We start from the raw sequence: 25,159 nt of genomic DNA, 5'->3' as shown, positions 1-25,159 counted from the left end.
TGTTCATTTTAAAGATGATGACTGACTGAGTGTACATTATACCACATAAAGTATAGATTTGTGCTGAAATTATTTTATGTTAGGAAAAAGGGTGATACAAGAGCTAATTTAAATGAATTTCATAGGACAACTGTCGATTATACAGTTTAGCTGTGGAAAGCCGATCAGAATCAAATATTACAAATAGCAGTGTATACAGTAAGTACTTTTATTAGGGATGCACAGTATATCAGTGATCATATTTTTATCAGCCATAAGTAGTGCCATAATTGTAGGAAAGTAGGTAATATTAAACATCACTTTTTTTTTTTTACTAATTCAAACAGCATATTGTTTCTATCTAAGGTTACTGTAGACTTTTTTTTTTTTTTTTAAACAGGCAAAATAGTGTAGATTTAATATTGGCCATCATATCGGTTGGCCATAGCATAAATATAATTAAATATATACCAGAGAATTTTTTTTTTATTCAGTGCACCTCTACTTTTATACACACAGTTAATATATCAGTGTCCCTTTTTAAACCAAAAAAAAAATCTGTACTTATTAACTTTATTAGCTCTCTGCGGTGCAAATTTAGGCAGATAAAAAGCCAGTGTGAGTGGATGGAGATGTTCTGTATGGAGATATGTCTCTCAGCATGATGGTGTGTTAATCTCTGTGTTCTCATCTGATAGAAATATTTAATTCTAGCAGATACAGCCGACAGAAGATTGTGGAGAATGTGCTGTCGAGGTTGAGAGAGAGAGATAGAACTGCCATGGACATTTGCATAAACCAGTCTTTGTTTCCTGCTGGTGGCTGGCAGCCAGAGACGAACAGAAGGACGGAAGTTTTACTCACAAACAGCCATTCGCTTCCAAACCTTGAAGAGAAAAATACAATTTAAAAAACAGCCCGTCTCTGCAGCTACTGTAAACACAGATTTGGTTCCTCATATTTTCCCACAAATACAATAAAAAGCTCCCTCTCTCAATTCATTCTTTGCTTTCCTCAAAGTCCTCGAAATTGCACATGAAAGCTACACAAACGTACTTGTTGCAGGAATTGCCCAAACAGCTCCGGGAATCTGTTTAATGCAATGTCCAGCCACTGTACTGTCTGCCTGTTACCGTAGAAACATTTGCTCTGGTCCACACATACCCTGTGTAGAAGAGCACATCCCTGAGCTCCGCATTTAACAGCTGGGAGATGTTATTGCTTGTGGTTGACTGATACAGGTTTGTTCCATTGGTTATGCAGATGACAATATCTAGAGAATTGATATAGCCAATATAATATTAATATATGCATGTAGATAATATACGTAACACTTCTGTTTAATTAAATTTAATTCATTCAAAAATACATGCAATTATTCAGTATGTTTAAGTGTTCGAAATAAATACAATGTAATTAGGAAATAAACACTTATATTTAAATACTTAAATGCACTGCTTGTATAAGCTTTTATATACTGCTAATTTATTTTGTATTATATTTTATTTAAAAAAGTAGACATTTTCAAAATGTTCATTTACTGTTAATGAAGCTGATATCTTTTTTGGCCAAGTGTTCATGGTTACTTTAATCACAAAAGATCAGCCAATATATCAATCGGTCATTTAATATATTTGAAACAATGGAAATAAAAAGGAGCAAAATTTCGATTTATGCTGTCAAATGGCAGTATGCTGCATTTCATTGAATCATGCTGGCAGATATGTTTTCGAGTTTTAAGAGAGTTTTCTCATGGGTCCTTCTGTCCTGGTGTGCATTCTTAAGCAAGAGTAAAAGAATCAATAGGGGGTCCGGCATTTGTTTCCACTCTCAGTGGCAGAGAAATTCACAACTTCTCTCTTTACATAAACACATCCACCAGTTTTTCACCTTGAGAGGCCCTTTTTCAGTCTTTTCTTTCCTTAGTGAATATGACCCTTATGGTGAGTGCGTTTTTTCCCAGGATGCACCTTGGCGGGGACATGTCTCACTCAGGCGTCTGCTAGCTGTTAGCGTAGCCCCTTGAGGCCGGATGGTGGAACATAAAGTGACAGCTCTGTCCCCTCACACATAAACAACCATCAGCCCTCTCCACTAATGGCCAAACCAGCTTTTTAGCCTGTTTTGTTTTTTTGTGCGTTCTGTGTATTCATTTATTCATGGACCTTTCTCTCTTCTTCATCCACTCTTCTGTCCCTTCTCTCTCTCTCTCTCTCTCTCTGTCTCTTTGCAGCAGTTGTATGCAGCTCAGTTAGCTGCCATGCAGGTGTCTCCGGGGGCCAAACACAGCACTGTGCCTCAGGCCAACCTGGCAACCGGAACACACTCGCCCACCAGCGGCCACAGCGAGAAAAACAGAAGCACCCCACCACCAAAGCCCAAGGTATGTGTTTGTGGATGCGAATTAAGCTGGAACACCTGTGTACATTTTTCATCCAGAGCTAATAGTCTTTGTATGTACTGGTTTTGATGTTCTTTAGGTTGAAAACCCATAACTCTTGCAAGCTGCCACAATGCCCTCAATTCTCCATGCCTCACTACATTGTTGCATTTCAAGTGCTTTTTTTATGCCCGCTTCTGAAGGTCCTTGGTCCTTGAACCCAAGGTCTAGCTACCACCACTGCTTTGTGCCTTTTTCTGATAGCGTATAAGTCTCATAACAGGTATCTTTCCCTTTGGCTAGTGTGGCAGCAGGAGGCCAGAGCTATCTGAGTGGAATAAAGCTCCATGAATATCAGGCCAGGCAGAAATAAAAGCAGCCTGTCTGGCCTCTCATCCCTCCTGCTGGGCTGGTCATTCTAGACGCCCGGACACCCCTGTAAGCCCATTCTGTCCCGCTCAGCAGTACAATAGCTGGACCGTGGGGCAGCCAGGGCTGGATAAACATGTGTGAAGGCCTGTTGCCCGCTCTCACTCCGGCCTTGAGCCACGACTGAGCCCGATGCCTGTTTGGAGAGGGAAGAGAACAGACCTGGAGCTCAACCACATGCCTGTTGCATAAGAGGGGAAGAGCTCAGGATACATTTCCCTCTGTCAATCCCAGTGAAGCTTTGGCGGTTGCCATCGACTGTGTCTGGCCTCCTGCAGCTCATTGTGTCAAAGGCTAATGAAGGCCGTTTTCCTCAAACATTTGGTCCTTTGTTGTCACATGACCAAATACATGGAGATAAAGAAGAGGGATAGGGATAATACAGATAATTGGCAGTGCCGCCTGCACCTGCTAGGCCTCCGCAGCCACCGAGCCATGAGAAAATGACCTTTTTCTTAAATATATCTTTCTCTCTCATATTCCCTGTCAAGTATCTAAAAGTTGATGCTGAGCCCTCCCTTTCTCCTTCTCTGCATCCTCTTTCTCTCTTCAAATCTTCCCTCAATCGTGGCTCTCTCGTTTGTTCTCTCCATGTCTGCAAGCTTTTTGCCATCATGAAGGGGAAGGCATGCATATTTCAAGCTTGTTGCCCTGGGGTAGTTGCCACTCTTCCTCTCATTTTGAGATGTGTGGCGTGTGTCGGACAGCTGGTTGGACTGAGGCGTACAGAGCTTAAGTGCTTTACCCTGGGGGAGGCCTCACAACTCAGGTGCATCATGGACTCATATCACGGTTTTCACTCTGTGACCTACTCAGATTTACACATCCACACTATTCCTTCACTCAAGCTCAGTGCTGCCACAGGTGGCTTTGAGATTCCTCCTGAAGGTGCTGCCCATGTGTTGGTCACAATGGGCTTGGACACTTCTATCTCGTGGGAGTGTCTCTGGTTTCTTTACAGTCTCTGAAGTAGACTGTACTGTCAGCAGCATATTTGAAGGATGTATACATTCATGCAAAATTCAAAAGAGATTATATATATATAGAAGAGTTCAGATGCAAAAGCCTCTAAGTGCCATCTGAAATTTTCTTCTAGAATGATCATTTTTATCAAGCTTGTATATTTAAGTTCAGTAATTTCACTTAAATGGCTATGAAAATGACCTATTAATTGTCATTTAAGTGAAATTACTTAACTTAAATATACGAGCTGGATAAAAATGACCATTCTAGAAGAAATGTTCAGATGGCACGTTTGCATCTGAACTCTTCATATGTATATATATGTATATGTAGGTATGTATACAGCCAGTGTACAGTAATTAGTTATAAATAACTGATTAAAACTTAAAATAATTACAATTTTCAAATATTTTTTTAATTCTAAGTGACTCATATGTCATTTTAGATGAGATTTAAGCTTATTCCCTATTATAACATGTATGACGGATCTTAAAGCTAGCCTTCCTTCTCTTGCACAGCTTTGCCAGTCTTCATTAGTTCTCCTCTCACCAGCTTCCTTCTCTTTGGCTAACATCCCACCCAAGGATTTGCTTCTCGAAGAACAATCCACCATCGGGGCGGGAGGCAGGCATTATCTGTCATAAATATTCAGTTTTCCTCTTCAATGCAGCGTCGCTACACACCCGACACAATATGGGTCATGATACAGTATTCTCCTCAATCACGTCTTAGTGTTCTCATTGAGTAGGGTCTTTTGTGTGTCTCCCTTATGATGGAGTCCACATCCCACTGGTTCCCCTTCCATTGAGAACAGCGCTAATGAGGACAATCCTGTTACGGCCCATCATAGCACGGGCGGTGAGGGAAAGGTCTTAATCAAGCTCTCCAGACCTCAGAAGCTCTGTTCCAAAACCTAGCTTGCTGACTCGCTGCCTGCTGCCTTTGAAACAGCGAATTTCTGCTCGTACTACTGCGGAGGCAAGACCAGGAGAGACACTGTAGCTCTGTGAGATGTGGTGGTCCTCTATGGCTGCTGCAAATGCTTTTGTTTCTGGCCATTCATGACAGACGGGAAGGCTCTAGAAACAGGTGTTGGTACAGAAGCTGCACACATATGAGATCCCACTGCAGTTGGAGCACAATAGTGACCTGAGAGTCCCTCTGCCAGGCGAGGATGATCGACAACTATGGCTTGGACGAGGGCTGGCAAGGTCATTTGATCCTGGAGAATTGCCTGAGTGCGCGAGCTTCTGATGTAGTTCTGGTATTGAGCTATGAAGCTGTTAAGAAAAGAAAGGTCTTGATGGCAAGTTAAGGCCTTCGTTGCAATGTTCTGATGCTGTGTACGGGGCAGCATCTGTCATTCTGAGATCTAATTACCCCTTATGGTGCCTTCTCTGATGTGATTATGATGTCAGCATGGTTGATATCTTGGTAGCAGTCATTTGCACCGTATGGATAGACGTCCACCATCACAAAAGGGTTATTCAGAGTTATTTGATTATTATCTAATTGAGCCTAATTGACATCTGTGAACATATTTGAAGCCGTAATGTGTGTCAAATAATCATGCTTATATTTATAGAATACTTGGCCATTCTGTGTTTGTGTGTATGCTTGTATGTGCTTTGTTTTCTTCTCAATGCGCAACATGTTTGGTAAATGTGTGTGAATCTTCTCACCTAAGCATGTTTCTTTACATGGTATGCTCGCTTTGTCCCTGTTCTCGTTTGATTGAGCATGGGTGTGCTGCATGTTGATTACGCCATGGCAGTGCGCAAAGTCAATCCAATATCAGCAAGTTTTTCAACTGGCCTGCGCAACCACAATTACTTTTACCTTTCCTTGTGGTCTGGCCGCATTTGCTGAAAACGTCCTTTTTCGGCATGCAGTCAGCTGATTTGACTCCCCTGCTGGGAGTTTTGATTGGGTCCCAAGTCTCTGAGGAGAAAAATCACACCGGGCCAAACGTGTTGCTTTTTTGCAGGACGAGGGCGCTCAGCCCTTGAATCTGTCGTCCAAGCCTAAGGCATCCGAGAGCAAGTCACCCACCTCCCCCGCTTCCCCACAGGTCCCTACCCTGAAGCTGGGCCCCGGGTCCCTGAAGCACAGCGCCCACTCCAGCATCGGAGGACCGCCGTCCAGACTCAGCTCCATAGGTACACGCACCTCCACAGTTCATTGCAATTCAATAAACACATAAATGGCAGTATAACCGGCTTAATGTTATTACATATTGCCCTGAATGTATCTCTCAAGAGCATTTCCTACTCCCAGGATATGTTTTTTTTGCTGGCACAGACTCTTGTATGAGACGGTAATTGATGTTACATTTTTAGGTTTGCAGAATTTAATTTTGCCTGAAGGGCACATTGTCAAACATTTATTAGTCTAAATGGAGGGGGAGAGCTTGTTAAGCAGCTGTGTTTGGAAGCGAAAGAGAGGGAGACAGCGGATGGGAAGGTTTAGCGGCGTTTATTTCTGTTGTTTAGAGGTGCTGAATAGAGCAACACAAGCCTTCCTGACAGGCGCTGAGATTAGACAAGCCTCTTATACAACTCTGTTACCACCCACAGCACAAACAACATACATTAATAACACAATAAAGCAATATTCTCCCCTCTCCCCCCTCCTCCCTCACAACAGTTAGCCATTTCAGACTACTTCCCTGTAATCGCTGTGTTTTTCAACAAATCCTGGGATTTAATAGCAGATTAGTGGATTTGCCGCCCAGATGTTTTTTGTTCTGAAAAATGGATTAGGAAGTAAAGTTTTCACTGGAATCCTTTAGAAAATGTCACAGTGAGAGGTTCTTTTAGATCGAGAGATTGAGAGTGCCGTATGTCCCTTGATTATTCCATCTGGTGCACATCTTTAAGGGGTCAGGAAGTATTGTAATGTCAAAGACGTATTCAGAGCCCCACTTAACATGCTGTTTCTAGGTGTATGTGTGTTTACCTGGATGAGTATTTATATTTAAACTTGCCAGATCTTTGCCAACGCCTTTTTTTTTCAATTCCCTCATCTTTCCATCATCCATGTTCTCCACCTCTCTCATCTTTTTGACCTTGTTAAGTGACATCTGTCCTGAGACTATCCAGCATGCCCGACCCCATGTGTCCCTTTCTTTTTGTGTCACTGTCACCACAGAAACACAACAAGGGCTGTCAAGTGCTGTGTCCTCTAAGGCCATCACTCTCCCTTGCTTTTTCTCAGAGGCCGAAAAGAAAGTTCTACTCTCCAGGTCACTGTAATGTGAAGAGTGATATACCTTGTTATGTTTTGGGTTATTAAACTGATATACATCTCTACTTTAAGTCATTTTAAATGTAAGTACATCTCATAACCATCTCTCTCTAGTGGGGTCGGTGCTCTTAATTAACACCTCAGACATTTTCTTGACCCCCAATTAAATTGACTGTCAGGAAGTGTGCAGGCTTCCACTCATCCTTTGACTTGTGACCATTTTAGCAGATTCCAGAGATATGACTCTTTTAAAAAGAGTTCTCTCTTCCATAATTTCAAATGAAAGCATTTAATCCATCCTATCCAGCATTAGTGACCGGATTAGGCCAGATAAATACTCATAATCTAGCACAGGTCTTTGTTAGATCTACCCTGGTGAGATAATGCTCCACCACACACACACACACATGCACTAGCCAACAGATGCAGCTAACGGCTTGGGCGGTTAAGCTGCTGAGAATAATACAAATAATAGCCATGAAAAGATGGTTGGAAACATCTTTGATATGCTCGGAGGCAGATGTTGCGGAATGGGCCAAATTAGGCTGCTTATGGCTTTAATATAAGTAATCTCTACTGGTTTTTTTTTTCCCCCACTTTTAAGATTTCCATGAGCTTTGGTCTGAATAAAAGCCTACAGAATGGTAGACAGAGAGAGATATGAGACAAATGGCACTTTTTAGCAAATCTCTGAATGTAAAAAATGCGGATTTGTGAGATTTTCATCAGGCTTCAGCATCTGTTTTCAACTGGATTTCTTATCCTTCGTCTGTGTGAAAGAGAGTGTTGCTCTGTCCAAAAGCTAGTGAGCTGCCTACAGAGGCAACTTCTTTAAGGCAAAGGCAAAATGTAGACACTTTATTTAGAGAAAAGCAATCACTAAATGCATTGCAACAGGTACAGAGAAAAAAAAATGCATCCAACTCAGAAGACAAAGTGACAGAAATGTTGATTATAAGTTAACTTTTATTCAATACTATAAAGTGTCAATAAAAGAAAAAAAAATCCAGATTTTGTATGCTATGAAGAACATTGTTGCTGCCTATGTAGGCAATAGACAGTGAAGGCAGCTCACTGGGTTTCAGAACAGAGCTTGTGTCTTGAGTGTGTGCGTCAGCGACAGGTATCTGATGACAGCTTCTGCTGTAAATTAGAATAGAGATTTTATTTTCAGCTTCACATGATCATGTTATGTACACATGCATTAGGCAAACACTGATCTCCAACCAGTTTTCATTATTCTTGCACTTCATGTTTAAAGTAGCTGACAGACCATAATGCTAGATGCTTGAACTAAACGCTCATATGCCTAAGTCAATATTTATCTTCCACACTTCTTTTTTTCTGTTTGCTTTGAGTGAATGTTAAGAGCTAGTTGTGCCATAGGCAGGTTGAGTCACAGAGGTGACAGTCAAATGGTCAGTATGTGTGTGTGTGTGTGTGTGTATGGTATTAACACAAATGCTGATAGGTGACCTCACAGCACGCTCAGTGCTAATGTGTGATGCCCGAAGTGTCAGCAGTGTTTTAGTGTTGGGTGACTTCACTTTAAGTCCATACATTGAATCAAAAATGCTTTATGTCAGGCAAGTACCAAAAATGTTCCAAATCAAATATTGAAATTGATAATATAATGAAATACTTAAGCCCAACAATATTCAAAATTATTGACGGCATGGGTTAAAAACTGTCGATTTGGTAAATACAGGAACCATTTGGAAACGACTGCTTTATATCAAGACACATTTATGCTTTATCTGTCTGTTGTCTTAGTCATACGCCTTTGATCTGTCTCCCTCACACCTGTCATTCTTTCAGACCTGCTGTCGTCTATCACCTCCGGCGGCTACCTGAACGACCATGAGGCCGTGACCAAAGCTTTCCAGGAGGCCAGACAGATGAAGGAGCAGCTAAAGAGAGAGCAGCAGGTGCTGGACGCCAAAGTAGCGGCAGTCAACAGCCTGAGCCTCAACAATGGACGCTCAGAAAAGGTTTGTTTTACTCTAGTCCTGCATTTACACACTCGCTCAATCTTCCAGCTTGTGACTGAAAAAGCTTGTGATCTTGCTCATCACCAATGAAAAGTGCAAATGAAGTTTAAAAAAAAACGAAAATACACAAACAGATGCGTTAATTACAACAGAAGTGTTTATCTCTGAACAAAGTGATTTCCCAAAGCTGTTCTTGTGAAGAGGGGGAGTAGAGGTGACTAAGATCTGAAAGCTCTTTTGTTGTACACGATGGCGACGTCTGGGAGGCAGGCTGAGGGCAGGCAGGGCGCAGTGAACAGGACGCTAATTTTAATGGCGTAGCTGATGCTAATGTGAAGTGACTGGAGTGACTCCTCGGCTACACGGCTAAATTGGGCTTGTTTGCTAAACACACTGGAGTCAGCTGGTCCACGAGCCACAGCACAGGAAACGCCTTCGACCGCAGATAATAAAAAAAACACTCGCTTTCTGTGGAATTTGCATACAAATGCTTCAAAAAGCACAGTATGTCAGTAAACAAGCATTAAATTATGGACACTTTTGCCTCGTCCACCTCTAACGATGTGATTGTGCACATCAGCAGAGGAAGACGCTTGTATATACACAGGTGTCCTTGCTTCCTGATTTTCTCCGCCACACAGAGATTTGGTTTATTTCATAAACCTTTGTGTGTAAACTCGTATCAACATCTCCAAATACACAGTAGGTAAATGCTTAACAAAAGCATGTTGATATCAACTTCAGTTAAGCACCCACATGCTCACACTGCACTGTCGTTTTTAGTTTTTTTCTTCCCTTGGCCAGGTTTAGTGGCTGTGCTGATTGTTACTAGGTTAATGAAGGTGCATTAGGAATAATCCACATCTCCCAAGCACTCTATCCTTATTATGATTTACCACAGATCAGCTGCACTTTACCCTGACCACAGCTTTACATTCTCTCACACACACACATAACTGTCATCCACGCTGCATTTTTGCACGCATTTTGAGTACAGAGGGGTTATTTTTGATTAAGGCCACACATTCAGATGCTGCGGTCAATGTGAGGGCAGCACACGTGAAGAGAGAGAGTATTATCAATGATCTCGGTCTTAGAGAAAAGTGGATGTTGGAGTTCATCTGAGTGATGTTGTTGCAAGCAAAGTTCTCTCTCCTGTATCTGATAAATTTCCTATTAAAAAAGGAAATTTCAATTCATTAAAGGACCTTTCTTTGCAGGGGTGTTAGGGGCTGGGCATACTCATTCTAGAGAGTATCTGATTAGACAAAAATCTGTAGTGCAGGATGTAGCCCATTTTCTTAGAACAGAAATAAGTAATAATGTCATTTTTAAATGTGGTGTTTTTTTTGGAAGTAAAGTAGCATATAGTTGGCTTTAAAAATGGTAAAGTGGCACAGTTGTTCTCTCACTATTTTTTTCTGTTACGTGACTGAGGTCCACATCAGCCAGCCCATCTGATGTTTGTTTTCCTCTTCAGCCCATTATCTCCTGATTTTAGACAATTACTGTCCCTCTATGTATTAACCTCAACTCTCTGAGAGAGTGCGCTGCGCTCTTTGAAATTATTCCCCAGGAACACATGGTGCGGTCAAACCCTGCATTGTTCCTAAACCCTTTTGTGTCACACTAAGATAAATGGATTGTGGGAGATGAGCAAGGTCAATCGCCTATGAGATGAAAGAGTTTTAGCGTCGATCCAAGCAAGGTTTAGGCTCAGTTAGCCTACATGTTATGGTACATGTTGTAACTACTCCAGCTTAAGAGCATCTTTCTCCATTGACAGCCAATCAAAATATAAATTGTGCAAGCTACATATTTCAGTGTAGTGTAGTAGAGCTCTTAAAATAGTAATTATTCTTGCAGTTGAGATGAACAGGAGTGGTAACAGATAGCTTTTCCCAATATTACAAACCTTCTTGTGTATAAAGCCTAAGTTTTTGTGTTGTCACATTATCAAACCTGATCATCTGTCTCAGTCTCTCTCTTTGTCTCTCTGGGGAGAGATTCTCTCTCCATTACACATTCATTTAAACCCCACTCACTAACTCAGTCTGAACAATTAAATCTCGATGGCTGCAAAATGGTGTAATGCATTTCATTACAGAGTCGCAGAAGGCCCAGGTCACTCTCTAATGGTGAGGACTCTGTCTGCGAGTGTGTTTTAAACGTAGCGTGGATTCAGGATGGAGTCTAATTGACTAATTAAGCCCCAGATGCAGCTCCGGGGGGGGTGACGGGGGGTGTGCATGTTTAGAGAGAGCAGGGGGTGTTGTGTTGAAATATGCAGCCCAGCTACATTAGCCATGTAAATACATAGTAAATCTCTTTTTATTGGGTGTAATAAATACCCAGGAGGCTCTGCGGTCCAGCCCCGCTCTCATCTCTAGAGCGCTCGTGCTCTCTAATGCATTGACCTTAGGGTTAAGCGAGAGAGACCGAGATCGAGTGAGAAAGAGAGGGAAAGAATAAGTGTAAATAGATTGCAGGTGGCATCCAGGCTACTCATATTTGATGGATAAACATTAACTCACATTTAAAAAAAAAAGTTCTTCTGATTCTCTCTCCATGCTCTTGATTCATCAGTTCATCTGTGTTTATGCAAATTTCATCTGTTGATTTGTCGATAATGAATTTAAATGGATCGGTTTGTATATTGTGTGTGTGTACAGGATAAAGCTGCTCTTGAGAGCCTAAGCCAGCATTTAAAACAGTCTGAAGAGAGCAAGTTCACTCACGCAATGATGGACTTTGGCATCAGCGGAGATTCAGATGGTAAGATCTTTTTTCTTTTTTTTTACGCCCATCATAAATTCCTCTCTCAATTGATGTTATTGTGTAATCAAAAAGTTCAGTTTAAAGTTGGCATGAAATGGATTTTATGATTCATCAATTCATCCATGCATGTTTTATTTTATTTTTATAATACAATTAATGTAACTCGATCTTCTGGTGAAACGTTTCCTCTCTGGTGACATGCAAGACTTTAATTATTTTGTCTGCACCTGAATATACGTCATACGTCAGAACAGATGTCACAACTTCTGTAACATTGTGACTTTAAAGACACATTAAAGTTAAAGTGAAATAAAAATGGACCCTATTTACTTCCCTATAATCTTTATTGTAATCTTGGTGGCTGATGCTACCTGTTTTTTTTTTGTTTGTTTGTTTTTTTCAATTAATCACAGCCAACCATACATTTATGTCTTATTTTATGTGTATTGTACATATGAGCATGTTTGTCCACCCGCTTTCCTTCTCCAGGAAGCCCGAGTGTGTCGGACTCCCGGATCTTCAGGGAGGCTCGAGGGCGTGGTGGCAGCAGCGAACCGCACATCAAGCGGCCCATGAACGCCTTTATGGTCTGGGCTAAAGACGAGAGGAGGAAGATCCTTCAAGCCTTCCCTGACATGCATAACTCAAACATCAGCAAGATTCTCGGTGAGATAGAGACAGTGCCACTAAATCTCTCCAACCACTTATCTAACCACTTCAAGCTCTGTCTCTTGTTTTCAGCTGCGCAGTTTTTGACTCAAGGCTTTTGATAAAGATTTATTTTCCATCCAACTTTCATTCACCACACACTGTATTCCCCAATTGGCTGAGATTTGTGGGTACATTAAATGTGGGTGGGGCTTAAAGGCTGGCTCCTTCGGGAAGAACTATGCAGCCCGCGACAGAGAATCCCCTCTGTTCTTCCTCAACACACACACACACACACACACACACACACACACACACACACACACTCCTCTCCCGCACTGCATTGTGTAACCACCGCCTAATGAATCGCTCTAGAGGGCCGACTCCAACAATGATGATATAATTCATTATGCATTAAACCAGCTCTCCAGTCTGTCTGACATTTTCTCCAGACCTCTGGGATTGTGTTTGACATTTTAAAGAGCTCCTAAGCGTTTTATAACGCCGGAAAATCTGGTTTTAATAAGGCCCCGCTCTCTCAATTGTTAACAGAAGGAGTTCCCCCTTTACAGCACTGGGTGCATGTCAGGGCCAGTGGTGACAGCTTTTCCCCATTAAACATACAGTAGGACTGTGTAAATTCAACACAGACTCACATACACACACGCACAACACCCTGAACACACATTTACTGCAGTTTTTGGGACAGTGGTGTATGCACCAGTGTGTAAATGTGTATGTATATGTATGTGTTCACATGCCTCTGTTAATGAGAAAGCGAGACACAGGCCACAGGTACGCCTGTTGAGCTCTGATAATTAGATGGAGTGTGTTAGTGGCCCACTTAACCTGCTGTCACCTGGAATAATGTCGCATGTCGTGTGTGTGTGTGCGCTTTGGAGGGCAAAGAGCACACTCTATTCTTCTGTCTGACATCAGTTCCACTCAAAGGTACTCATTAGACCAAACAAAAACCCTCTCTTAGTGCAAAGTGCCAGTTTTTAAGGCTAACGATAGGCAGTTAAAAACCACACTAAAGTGTGAGTGTATTAGAGATGTGCAAAATTACATATTTTAAAAATCGAATAGTTACTGGGTTGCCTGAATGATTAGTCAACTACTCTGTCTTAAAAAGCCCTGTGTAATTTGGCCGTGTTTGAGTTTACCTGACTTTGCTCTAGTACGTTTTCTTTAGGGGACATTTGCATTGGGAAGCTCAAAAATGCAACCGTTAAAAAAACACATCTAAATGTTTGTTTTAGCAGCTATCCCTGACTTTCTGTCTGAATCATAACTGTGCATGCATGTGAGGTTCTCTAAACACCTTGTTGTTCTTGCAGGTTCTCGTTGGAAGGCCATGACCAACCTGGAAAAGCAGCCATACTATGAAGAACAGGCCCGTCTTAGTAAGCAGCACCTAGAGAAATACCCAGACTACAAATACAAACCACGGCCCAAACGCACCTGCCTGGTGGATGGAAAGAAATTGCGCATTGGTGAATATAAGGCCATCATGCGCAACCGCAGACAGGAGATGCGGCAGTACTTCACCGTAGGGTGAGCTTCACTAATGTATTCTTTTAAAGTCAACATGGAATCAAATTGACCCTGATCAATTTTGTGTAACATTCCTGATCTTACTGTTAACGATTCATCAGTGAATTCATGAACGGTGCACATGCACCACCTATGAAACAACTTTCCTTTTGGGTGACATCACCAAACAGTCACATTTTTCAACCCCTCACTTTTTCATTATTTCACTATAAACAACAATCAGACTAAGGTTTTCACCCAGGCCCTACTAACAGGTTGTGTGTTTATTGTACTACAGGCAGCAGACCCAATTACCCTTGTCCTCAGCGGGCGTCGTGTACCCGGGTGCGCTCTCTATGGCGGGAATGCCCTCTCCACAGTTGCCCTCTGAGCACTCGAGCATGTCGAGTAGTCCCGAACCAGTCCCGCCCACCAGCCAGCCCTCATACCGCACACACAAAGGGGAGGGGCCTCGTGTGAAGGAGGAGGAGCTCCGAATGGATGACGGCAACGGCGACGCCTACGATGACTTTGACTACGAAGACGATGACTATGGCAGTGACAGTGAGAATCACATCACTCAGTAAACCTGCCAATCACAGCCATCTCACCTGTCACTTGGCATCTCACGCAAGCAAACTTCATTCCGCCCCCCATACACCGTCCAATCAGGACTCCTCCAGAGCCAAGCCTGATATCCACAGCAAAGCACAGGACCTGTCAATCAAAATGACTGTTACATGAAAAGGAGGGTCTTGTGAATGAAGTGTAACACTTGCCCTGACTCCCGCTGAGCGAACGTACCGCGGCAAGTTCTTATTGAATCACGAGTAAGCTATGACTACATAGGAAAAATGACGCTTGACCGGTTTGTTATCAAGACATTTATTACTAAGGACCTGTCAGTCGACCCGTCATAGACACTTTAAAATGGTGGACCTGTTTGTTTCTAAAGAGACACTTTTAAACCGCTTTTTTTTTTCTTGGTTCTATAATATTCTCACTCAGGTACACAGTGCCAACAAGTGGCTTGTGAATGTGATTTTGTTGTTTTTGTGCTACAGTTTTAATAGAGAAAAAAGACATTTATTTTCCTCTTCACCGTAAAGCACCTGACAGGAGTAAAATGACAAACATTTCCTATTTTTTTTTTTCTCTTCGGCGTGCTGTTAGCTGAATCTCTTTCTATCATCCTCACGCCCATGTGCTCTCACTCAAAGATGTCTTTTCTTTTGGACGAAAGGATGGGAAGGGAGGATTCGCGTCCCTTCACTCAGGAGTTTGGACACCGCTGGATGACAGACAATCCCTCCTTCCTCACATCTTTTCCTCTTGACACGCTTTTACTGTTCCTTTCTCCTCTTCTGTGGGAACTTTGGATGTTGACGTCTCTCATGTGTGGAGACAAACTTTATGAGATAGCACAAACTTTGTGTTTGGTGAACAGCTGACATGGAAGCCTCAAGCAGAATTATTGTACGCGTGCACATTTCTTTGTTTGTGTGTGTGTGTGTGTGTGATGATGAATGCGCCTTTTGCTAGGTTTTAAGTTCATTTTTAGTACCTGTAGACAGTTGATGTGCTGGTCATGTGAACATTAACAAAAAAAAAAAAACTATAATATTCAATACGTACGATTCATGCTAGCTGCCAGATCCTTATGGAAGGAAACCAAACATTTAATAATTACACTGCATTTATCATTCCTTTATTTTTCTTTACATCCAATCATTCCGTGATCAATTGTTCATTTGTTTGTTTGCTTTTTCCTCCTATCTTACCTTCTTTCTTTCATTCATTTTTTTTCCTGTCATTCTCTTTGTCTCCCTGAACAACCTGTTATTGTCATATCTGGGTGCAGGGAACATTGCGCCTCATTCCGAAAGGAAAAGAGGGGATGCGGAGAGAAAAGCTCTCTAGAGAAGAGTCTGTGCCTGAATGGCGTATTGAAGGAGGAGAATAGAGTTCCCACAAGCCCCAGTGCTCAGCACTCTGTTTTCAAAGGACAGCTCTGAGAGAAACCAGGGATCTCTGCACAAGACAAGCACGAGTGTGCGTTTCAATCAGCGCCCCTTAATATATCTCACATCTCTCCTCCTCCGCAGGGGTTTGTGTTGTCTCTCTCTTCGCTTTAATTCCCACACTTTTTTCCATCTATCACTCCGTTTATCAGTGCAGAGGAGTCTCCGAGCCATGCCATCAGTCATCCACTCTCTGTGTGGCTCTGACTGACCCACTCCATCTTACTGCACCTGTGTGGCTGCTTTTTGGCACGGCGACAGCGTTTGATTGACGGCTGCCCTAACTGTAACTACTCTGCCAGCCTCTCTCTGGCCTGGTGTGGGCATAAGCGGGCAGCTGGATGAGAGAGAGACACAAGCTGTTAGGTGAACAGCAGCCAGACTCCAACCATTAAACATCTACCCAAAAGCTGTCAACTCACAACACATATCAAAATATATATTCCAATTGCACACATAGAACTAAAAACATTAAGACTTTTCTGGCCTACTTGAGATTTATTGGACGAAAAATGTTAAAGGTACTCTGACGCCTGCAGCGCTAGCCAAGTGATGACCGATCGCATTTTGCGTGCTTGTCTTTGTCTAGTTTATTCGGTTCGAAGAGGTCCGGTCCCGTCTGTTGTTTGTATTTATGTTCTGCCTCCATGTCAACGTCACTCTGCTGTCGAGGTTGGGAGGAGCCGTTTCAGACTCTGCATGTCAATGTTTTAGTTCGTATTTGCAAATACTGTATTTTATTTTCATTAAAACTGCCTCTAGTGTAATAATATTATTAACATTAATTATAAGAATAGGCAGCATTTCCTAAGTTTAGTAAGTTATGTACAGTATAATTTATTATTTTCCTCCAGTTGGGTTTTTTTTTTTTATGATCGTATGGAAACTGCGCTTGATAAAGCATTATATTTAGCTGGGTAGGTATTTAGATCTAATTATTATGTTCAATATTCTGTTTTTTGTTTTCCTTTTTTTATTTGTTCTCGTTTTGTTGTTGAATTAATCCTGTTCTGACGCTGGTATATCTCTGAGAAAGTGGTCACGGTGAACTGCTGATATGAAGGAAAAGAGACATTTATCTTTTTTTCATTTTCTTTTTCTCCTCCGTGCATCATTCATGAACTCCAAACACATTTCTTAAAGCACTAGGACTCTGGACACTCGGAGACAAACATAATAAGAAGAACATGATATTTTTATTTGTAATGGTTTATGTATAATGTGAAGTTTCCTATCTGTTAATTCTCTTTTACTTTTACTGAAGATAAAGAAAACAGCTATATTATACCCCAATTGTTATTGAACAGAAAGAGCGCGTGGATCTTGTTTACTGATATTTGTCATCCTCTCCCTTATGTTTCATTGGAACATCATTGGTTTAGATGAATACATTTGTTTACCTATCGTGTCAAATTACAGTTCAGGGTTACAGTACACAACTACGAACCCTTGAAAGGATAGTTCAGCCCAAAAATGAAATTTTGCCAAAACCTGTATGACTTACTTCTGTAGAACACAACAGGAGACGTTTAGCAGATGCTCCGAGCTGCTCTCTTCCGAGCAATGAGAGTGGATGAGGACCAAGGGCTCTGAAAAGAATAAGAAAAATCACCATAAAAGTGGTACATAAAACTGTACTATGATCTTAAGTCTGCTGAAGCCATATAATCTCTTTATAAAAGAAACTGACTTGAAGTCCTTATTCACTGAAAATCTTGCTTGGTCACCACTCAGTTCATTGTACGCAAAAGAGCAGCTTGGACATTCTGCTAAACATCTTTTGTGTTTCACAAAAGAAACGGGTTTTAAAAGACATGGTGGCAGGTGACTATTCCTCTTAATCAGAAGACATGACCTTTCTAAAATGGTGATCTGATTCCAGTGACGCTCCACTGAACGGCCATATTAGATGTTTTTATCTCCAGAATTGTTTTAGCTCCACACTGTCTCCATCTGTCAATCAAGCTCACTATAGTGACATCACAATCACACCTTGTCAGATAACGAAAGTCACAATCACAGAATAGCCGTCATCTGGTGTGCCCGTGCTTTCGCTTGCAAGTAATTCCCACAATCATATCAATCGATAGGGACACGTATGCTGGAGGTTTAACACACAAGGTCACTAATTATTTTTCGGCATGGTCTTTGTGAACACATACTCTGATGATGGCCTGTATTACGAACAATAATTGATAAGACAATCAAAGTCACGTGTGGAGCTCAAAACAATGTTAAATGACAACAAACAAAAAGTACTTAACTTACCATTTCAACTTGAAAATCAAGAAAGATAATTATGTAAATATAGCATAGAGTTATAGATTTATATTTTGTTCATAACACAGTGTAATATAAGTTGTATATTTCTTTCTCTCTTTTATTGATGTTATTCATGCCACAATAAAAGCAAGAGTTACTGTACTCTTATGGAAAAAAGAAAAAAAAGCAAGCTGTGGGTTACCACCATCTGTTCTAAGTTGACGTTTTTCAGTATTACTGCCAGTCAAGGCTCAAATAAAAACAGCAACGTGTTCTGTATCTCTACTGTGTCTGTGGCTTCTTTTTCTGCCCTACTCCAACTCACCAACTCCATAATTAAACTCCAGCACTGTTAGATGACAGTCCAGACCTGCCAAAAAAAAACACCACACTGCACACTAAATGCTATCTGTCTACTCTTATACATGTGCCAACATATGAAGCAATCCCAAGATTTTTAGGCCAAACAAAGGGAACTCCCAGCGCTGAACGTCACTGCGTGAGTCTGGAATGATCTACGTCACACTGGACACCTGCTGAGATTACAAATATTTGTAGAAGAGTGTTCATGAATTACACAATATTGTTAACAAATCTTAAGGGTTTGTCTTGATCACTCCCTCTCAAGTAGGTGGTCAAAGATGTTCCATCATTAGAAAATACTTTCATACCAGACTTTCTAAACCACTCATTTCAATTAGAAATAATATTTGTGCCACAAATCAAAAAATTGCCCAGTGTTGTCATACAATTACAGCATCCAGAGCAATAAAAATACCACTTTTATGTGGATGAATGTCTGGATTAGATTTGAGTCAAAATAACAAGGTTCTGGTGCTGCCCTCAAAGGAGCGTAAAAATCGCATACATTTTCTCCACAAAAAAGTGAATTACTACATTACCCACCATGGGTAGCCAGTGGCATTATGATTATACTGGCATTATGGAGTCTTGAACATTTTCCAATATGCTTTTTATTTTTATATTGTTGCACAATCATTTCTGATTCTATTATGTCACTGCTTAATAGAATGCAAAGTCCATTCCCTTATAAAAAGGTCTCTATTTTTTCAGTTTTCAAATACTTTTTTGCTTCAAATCAAGGCTTATAATGCTGTGAATCTATTTGACTTATGGCTCATGGCTTCTAACTCTCAAGAGAAATGCCTGAAATGCCTCTGGAGAAAATAAATGAAATGCTTCCCAAATCAAGGCTGTTTAAAAAGCCACATCTAACTTTTAATAGTAGTTTTACTAGGTAGTTATAGTATGTTATTCAAAAGCAGGAAACCCAATTTTACCACCAATCAAAAGGCCAGATGTAGAGAGCACAATGGATCTCACATCCAATGAAACGAATGATCTAATTAACCACAACAAGCATGGTGGAATGGAAACGACTGAAAGGAAAATGGATGAAGGTAAGGTTATCTTTCGAAAATCACAAACTTTATGCAATGAAATGTGATAGTTAATGTTAATGCTTTTGTAAAAGCTGGTGGGTTCAGAGCTCTTGTCTTTTCTGGCCCTGTAATGCGTTTCCTCTCTGGTGGGTCTGTGCTGCTGTCTTGAGTGTTTGTCTGAGAGGGAGTTAAGTACTCCAAATTTTCGTATAAACACAGTGGAAAGTGGGCTGGAAAATTGAGTCTTTAAGTCTTTAAGTGAAGTAGCGTAGCTCCTGGCACTGTAAATATTTGATTTTTTGCCTGTAGCTAATACTGAATAGAGTGTTTTGTAAGAGTGTGCGCGCTCAGTATGAGGCAAAGTACAGAAAAGAAACATCTTGATTCGTTGAGTTATCTTTCCTGCTGTCTACATAGCAGTCTTTGCTGAGTGTCGGGGGAAAAAAAAAAAGAGGGCAAGATGCTTTCATAAGGCAACAACATCATCTGAGGGAAGTCATTTGCATAATTCAGAGTGTGTATTTACTGTTTTTACATGTATGTAATCTCATGCTAGCTTATGTATTTTTACAGTTACCATGTCTGCGTACATGATGCATATGTCTGTGTGTGTGTGAAACCAGAGCTTCTGCGACAGCTCAGTAAAATGTGCAGATTTGAAGCGTGGGTGTTTGGAGATTGAGTGAAAACGATGTCACATTAATGATTTAAAGTAGGTAATAGGATGTGATGTGCCTCCAGAGCCGCCAGCTAAGCTGAGTTTAAGACACTCCGCTAATGTATTCATGAAGAGGGGGGGATTAGAGAGTACTCAGAACTCCAACACACACACACACACATTACAAATGACAGACAAATGTGTACGCAAAAGACACCTTAGCGCGACCGAAGCCGAGCGCATCTGCACTTGCACTACAAAGGCGAAATGTTAACACGCATGCCATTCAACATCACAGGGGCCAAATATTTATGACTGCCACCAGAGAAAATGTTAGACAACAGGTTAAGCACTAAATATAAGCCTAACCAAACAAAATCACCAACCATACCCACTCAAATATGACAAAAACCTGAACAAATAAACTAAAAGACATTACCCTTCAAAAGTTTGGGGTTGGTAAAACAAGTCTCTTATGCTCAACAACAAGGCTGCATTTAATTGAACAAAAATTTTAATTTTGTGAAATATTACAATTTCAAATAACCTGTCTATTTTCATATATATATTATAAAATGTAATTTATTCCTGTGATAGCAAAGCTGAATTTTCAGCAGCCAAAGAAGAAGCTTAAGAAACATTTCTCATTATTATCAATGTTGAAAACAGTTGTGCTGCTTAATATTTTTGTGGAAACCGATCATTTCTTTTAGAATTTTTTGATGAATGAGAAGTTTAAATGAACAGCAATTATTTGAAATTACGAATCTTTTGATATTTACTGTCATTTTTAATGCCGTTTAATGCATCCTTTCTGAATAAAAGTTTTTTTTTTATCCTACCCCAAACTTTTGAACAGTAGTTGAAGGTAATAGCTGAGGTAGAGTATGAAATTTAGGTTCTGTAAATGTTCACCACATTTCTTCACTGCTTTTGGTATCTTTTGGACCTAAATACATAACTGCTTGCAATTTTGTTTCTCTTTGGAATTGTATCGGTCATCTATCGGATGTTTGACTCTCATGCCAAACACCTGCTCTTAAATATCTGCATTACTCCCACTCAAGAAACTCACTTATGATACACATCAAAAGTCGAATGACTTTTGGCAGATATAGACACCTCTTTGGCACTATGTTAATAACCTCTCCTGATTCCCTACTATGTATATTTACTTTCCTGCCAGACACGATTATATTTCTTTTCCCCCTTTTTTCCCCTCATTGTACGATTGAGGCTGTATTTGTATGTTTCTGAACATTGGAGTAACAGCTGAATACATTTTTAATTTTGTTTTTAGATCACAATTTTTACAGGTTTTTCATCATTTTAAACACTTCTACCACTAAACTACTTTTTAGCGCAATTTTCCACCGGACAAAATTACGATTGTTAACTCATGATTTCTGTTCAGTGCGTCTGTGCGCACCAATCTTGCACTTCTATCTACTCCTCAACCAGACCACCTAGAGACTTCGGGTTTTCGGCATTATGTTAAGGAAGGTCTAATCTCGGGAACGCACAAAAAAAAAAATCCAGGAAAAGATTTAGGCTACTATCTCTTAGTGTTGTGATCCCATGAGGTGAGAAAATTGCGCTAAAACACTCACTGAGTTTTTATTACTTGTTTTTTATATGGCCATACAATGAAACATTTTTAAAAGTACTAATATTGCATCATTTCTCTATTAATATTAATGTATAATAATTATAATAGATGTATTAAAGTGCTGTTTAAAATCATTTTAGATAGAACATGTCAAACTGTCGACTTCCCAAAAGACCTGTCAGTCCAAATCCAATTTTGTGCATATCTGATTGAAACCCGATCAGACTTAGCAAGTGTGAACGGCCAAAAAATCACAAATCCTTTTCGAGCTACATTCATGTGGATTGAAATCCTATTGTAATCGCATTTCTGGAAATCTGTTTCAGTCGGACTGCTCCGAACGGATTTTGCGTGGCTTATGTGACTTTCTTACGCCACGTAAAACTTAAACATCAGACGTTGTAATGGGAAACATGCTGAAAGTTGCTATGGAAACAAGGTTGTGTTGTTGCAAAGTGCTGGTCGAAAAGAAAATGACAATATAATGGATACATCATGTTTTGAAAATGACGGAGGCGACGGCGCAGAATAAAACCACGCATACCAGCCTCCTATGTTTCTGCCATTGCCTCGTAAGATGCAGTAGTCCAGCGCGACAGCTACACATTGTCATGTTGTAAATAAGACAACATCTGTATTGCAAACCAGCCAATGTTGAGGTTGTTGTTGTTTTGGTTGTTGTATACCTACAGTACCAAAGCAACGTCACTGCCATAGAAATCCATAGATCCACAGTAAATCGGTGCTCCAGACTTCGAATAAATGATATCGTTTTGCTACCTTTTTCGCACTGGTGCTCCTACAAAGTTACCCAACCTGTAAGTGATTACACGCTGTCATTTGCGTTGCATACGAGAAACATCAAATGGCAAACGCTCCAAAAGCGTAACGAAGCTTGCTTGAACTGCGGAGCATTTATCAGCTCGGCCCAATAAACAGCGAGCGCGCCCAAAGCAGCTGCGTTCAAGTGTGGGCTGATCTCGATCACGAGACCATTATTAAACAGAGCTGCGTGATCCAGTGAGACGCCTTTTGAATTCGCAGCACAGAATTCTCTATCTCTATTATAAACATATGACTTTGTGATTTAAACAAGTTTAAAGCCAGATGAAACAACGCTAACATTCTCAACATATTGAGGTGAAAAAAAAGGAGAAACATTATTCCAAGAACAAACCAGTTAGAAGACATTTCACTCTACAACTCATAGATTTACTGTAGTAAAATGAACTGTTTGGGCAGAAATGTGGTAAATATTCATATCAAATGTTTCTATATTAATATAGTCATATATAAATGTATTAATGTGTTAGAGGAGTAATGGAATATAATTACAGTTTGATTTTGTTTAGAAGCTATGGTAGTTTTCTTTCTCTTTTTTTGCATGATTTTATTTTATTTTATTTCTTTTTTGCATTTATATTAATAAATGTTTGGGCTACTGTTTTTCATAACACATACCATAGATTTATAGAGAACCTATAGTTTTTTTTTTTTTTTTACTATGGTAGTGAAGAGCCATGCATGGTTTTACCTGGGTCACCATGATCTACAAATGTATGATACTATGGAGGAACAAGTGGTACATTTTAGTAAGCAAATAAAAAACAGAAGCAAGGGCTGTCCAGTTCCAACTCAGCTGCACTGTCAGAATATTACAATATTTCAATATTTCAAAATTAGCTTTACACTCTTCTTACAAATGTAGTTAATTTAAACAGATGTACATTTACATTCCAACTTAAACTCAGTGTTTTACTGTCCATTTCCATGAGACAAAATCTAACACTTCTTGTTGCCGCTGTGGCAACTGACTCCTAAAATTGTGTGGCAGTTAAATAATGTGATTTTATATAATGTACATATTTCAGTATATATTTTCAAACATTTTCAGGAATTTTTGTTGAATAAAAATATAATTTTAAGATCCTTGTCTGAACCAGGATATCAAGATCATTTAATTATTTCACATATGATGGTGAATAAAATTAAAGTAAAAGTAAAAAAGCACCACCGTTGTAGGAGCTAAAATAAGGTTTATTTTTGTTTGTTAAATAATTAACTATTGCACCCAATGTTATGTGAGTTGGCACCACCTAGGGGTTAAAGCAGGAGATGGAATAAAGGACCTGTGACTTCACCTGAGGGCGTGGCCAGAACTGGAAGTAACAGTCTTTGACCTCACGGCCTGACTCCATAGGAAACAGATTGATTCAATCCACCTTATATCTTTTCAATCCTTTATTTATATGAGAGTTTGATTTTTTGATTTTGTATAGTGGACAGTATCTCCGCCTGTCACGCGGAAGACCGGGGTTCGATTCCCCGACGGGGAGCCATATGTAGGAGCTAAAATAAGGTTTATTTTTGTTTGTTAAATAATTAACTATTGCACCCAATGTTATGTGAGTTGGCACCACCTAGGGGTTAAAGCAGGAGATGGAATAAAGGACCTGTGACTTCACCTGAGGGCGTGGCCAGAACTGGAAGTAACAGTCTTTGACTTTTGTAGCAGATAAATAGTTCACTTTGGTGGCTGAACAAAAAAAAGGCTTGACGCTCACTTTCCAAAAATTATTCCATTGTCCACAGGATAGCTTTCCAAACTGAAATAATATTTATTACAAAAAAGTATGTTTATACAAAATCAAAAAATCAAACTCTCATATAAATAAAGGATTGAAAAGATATAAGGTGGATTGAATCAATCTGTTTCCTATGAGCTTCAATAAGACAATCCATAAGACAATGGCTATGTTGGATTCATGACCTCCCCAAGTTGGCGGCCTTCAGTGTGCCACGCTGTAAGAAACCCAATGGATTTGGTAAGCCACAGTCCTTTCAGTTGCATCATTTTGCTGATGCCAGCGAACTTGGATATGGAACTGTAAGCTACATCAGAATGACCAATGAGCAAGGTAACATCCATGTATCTTTCATGATTGGAAAGGCAAGAGTTTCCCCTTTAAAGCAGTTGACGATACCACGACTTGAGTTGGCAGCTGCTGTGTTGTCTGTCAAAGTAGACAAGATGCTCCGGTCAGAACTGCAGCTGCCATTGAAAAATTCACTGTTCTGGACAGATAGTGAGGCAGTGTTGAAATACATAGCCAATGACAGTGCAAGATTTCACACTTATGTTTCCAACAGAGTATCATTCGTTAGAGAAAATACCTGCACCCAACAATGGAGGTATGTGTCCAGTAAGGACAATCCGGCAGATGATGCATCCAGGGGGCTGAGTGTACCAATGTTT

The 25,159-nt window shown here is 40.3% G+C and overlaps 1 protein-coding gene across 10 annotated transcripts in view; it reads left to right on the top strand.

The window, feature by feature from the left end:
• Positions 1–15,549, top strand: part of sox5 (SRY-box transcription factor 5) — a 198,240-nt gene extending 182,691 nt beyond the window's left edge. For 6 of the 10 annotated variants that reach the window (XM_084408176.1, XM_084408172.1, XM_084408173.1 and 3 more), the window contains 7 exons: positions 2,213–2,362; positions 5,739–5,910; positions 8,816–8,988; positions 11,661–11,763; positions 12,256–12,432; positions 13,755–13,971; positions 14,249–15,549. In XM_084408176.1, the coding sequence (XP_084264302.1) occupies positions 2,213–2,362; positions 5,739–5,910; positions 8,816–8,988; positions 11,661–11,763; positions 12,256–12,432; positions 13,755–13,971; positions 14,249–14,537 (1,281 nt within the window). In that variant the 3' untranslated portion in view covers positions 14,538–15,549. The remainder of the gene's footprint in view (positions 1–2,212; positions 2,363–5,738; positions 5,911–8,815; positions 8,989–11,660; positions 11,764–12,255; positions 12,433–13,754; positions 13,972–14,248) is intronic. The other 4 variants (XM_084408170.1, XM_084408178.1, XM_084408174.1 and 1 more) reach the window with 1 other exon arrangement.
• The last annotated feature ends 9,610 nt before the right edge of the window (positions 15,550–25,159 follow it).

The sequence above is a fragment of the Rutilus rutilus genome (assembly GCF_951802725.1).
Source record: "Rutilus rutilus genome assembly, chromosome: 4".
NCBI classification, from domain to species: Eukaryota; Metazoa; Chordata; class Actinopteri; order Cypriniformes; family Leuciscidae; genus Rutilus; species Rutilus rutilus.
Note: the sequence above shows the minus strand (reverse complement) of the source record. Positions and strands in the feature narration are given on the sequence as shown.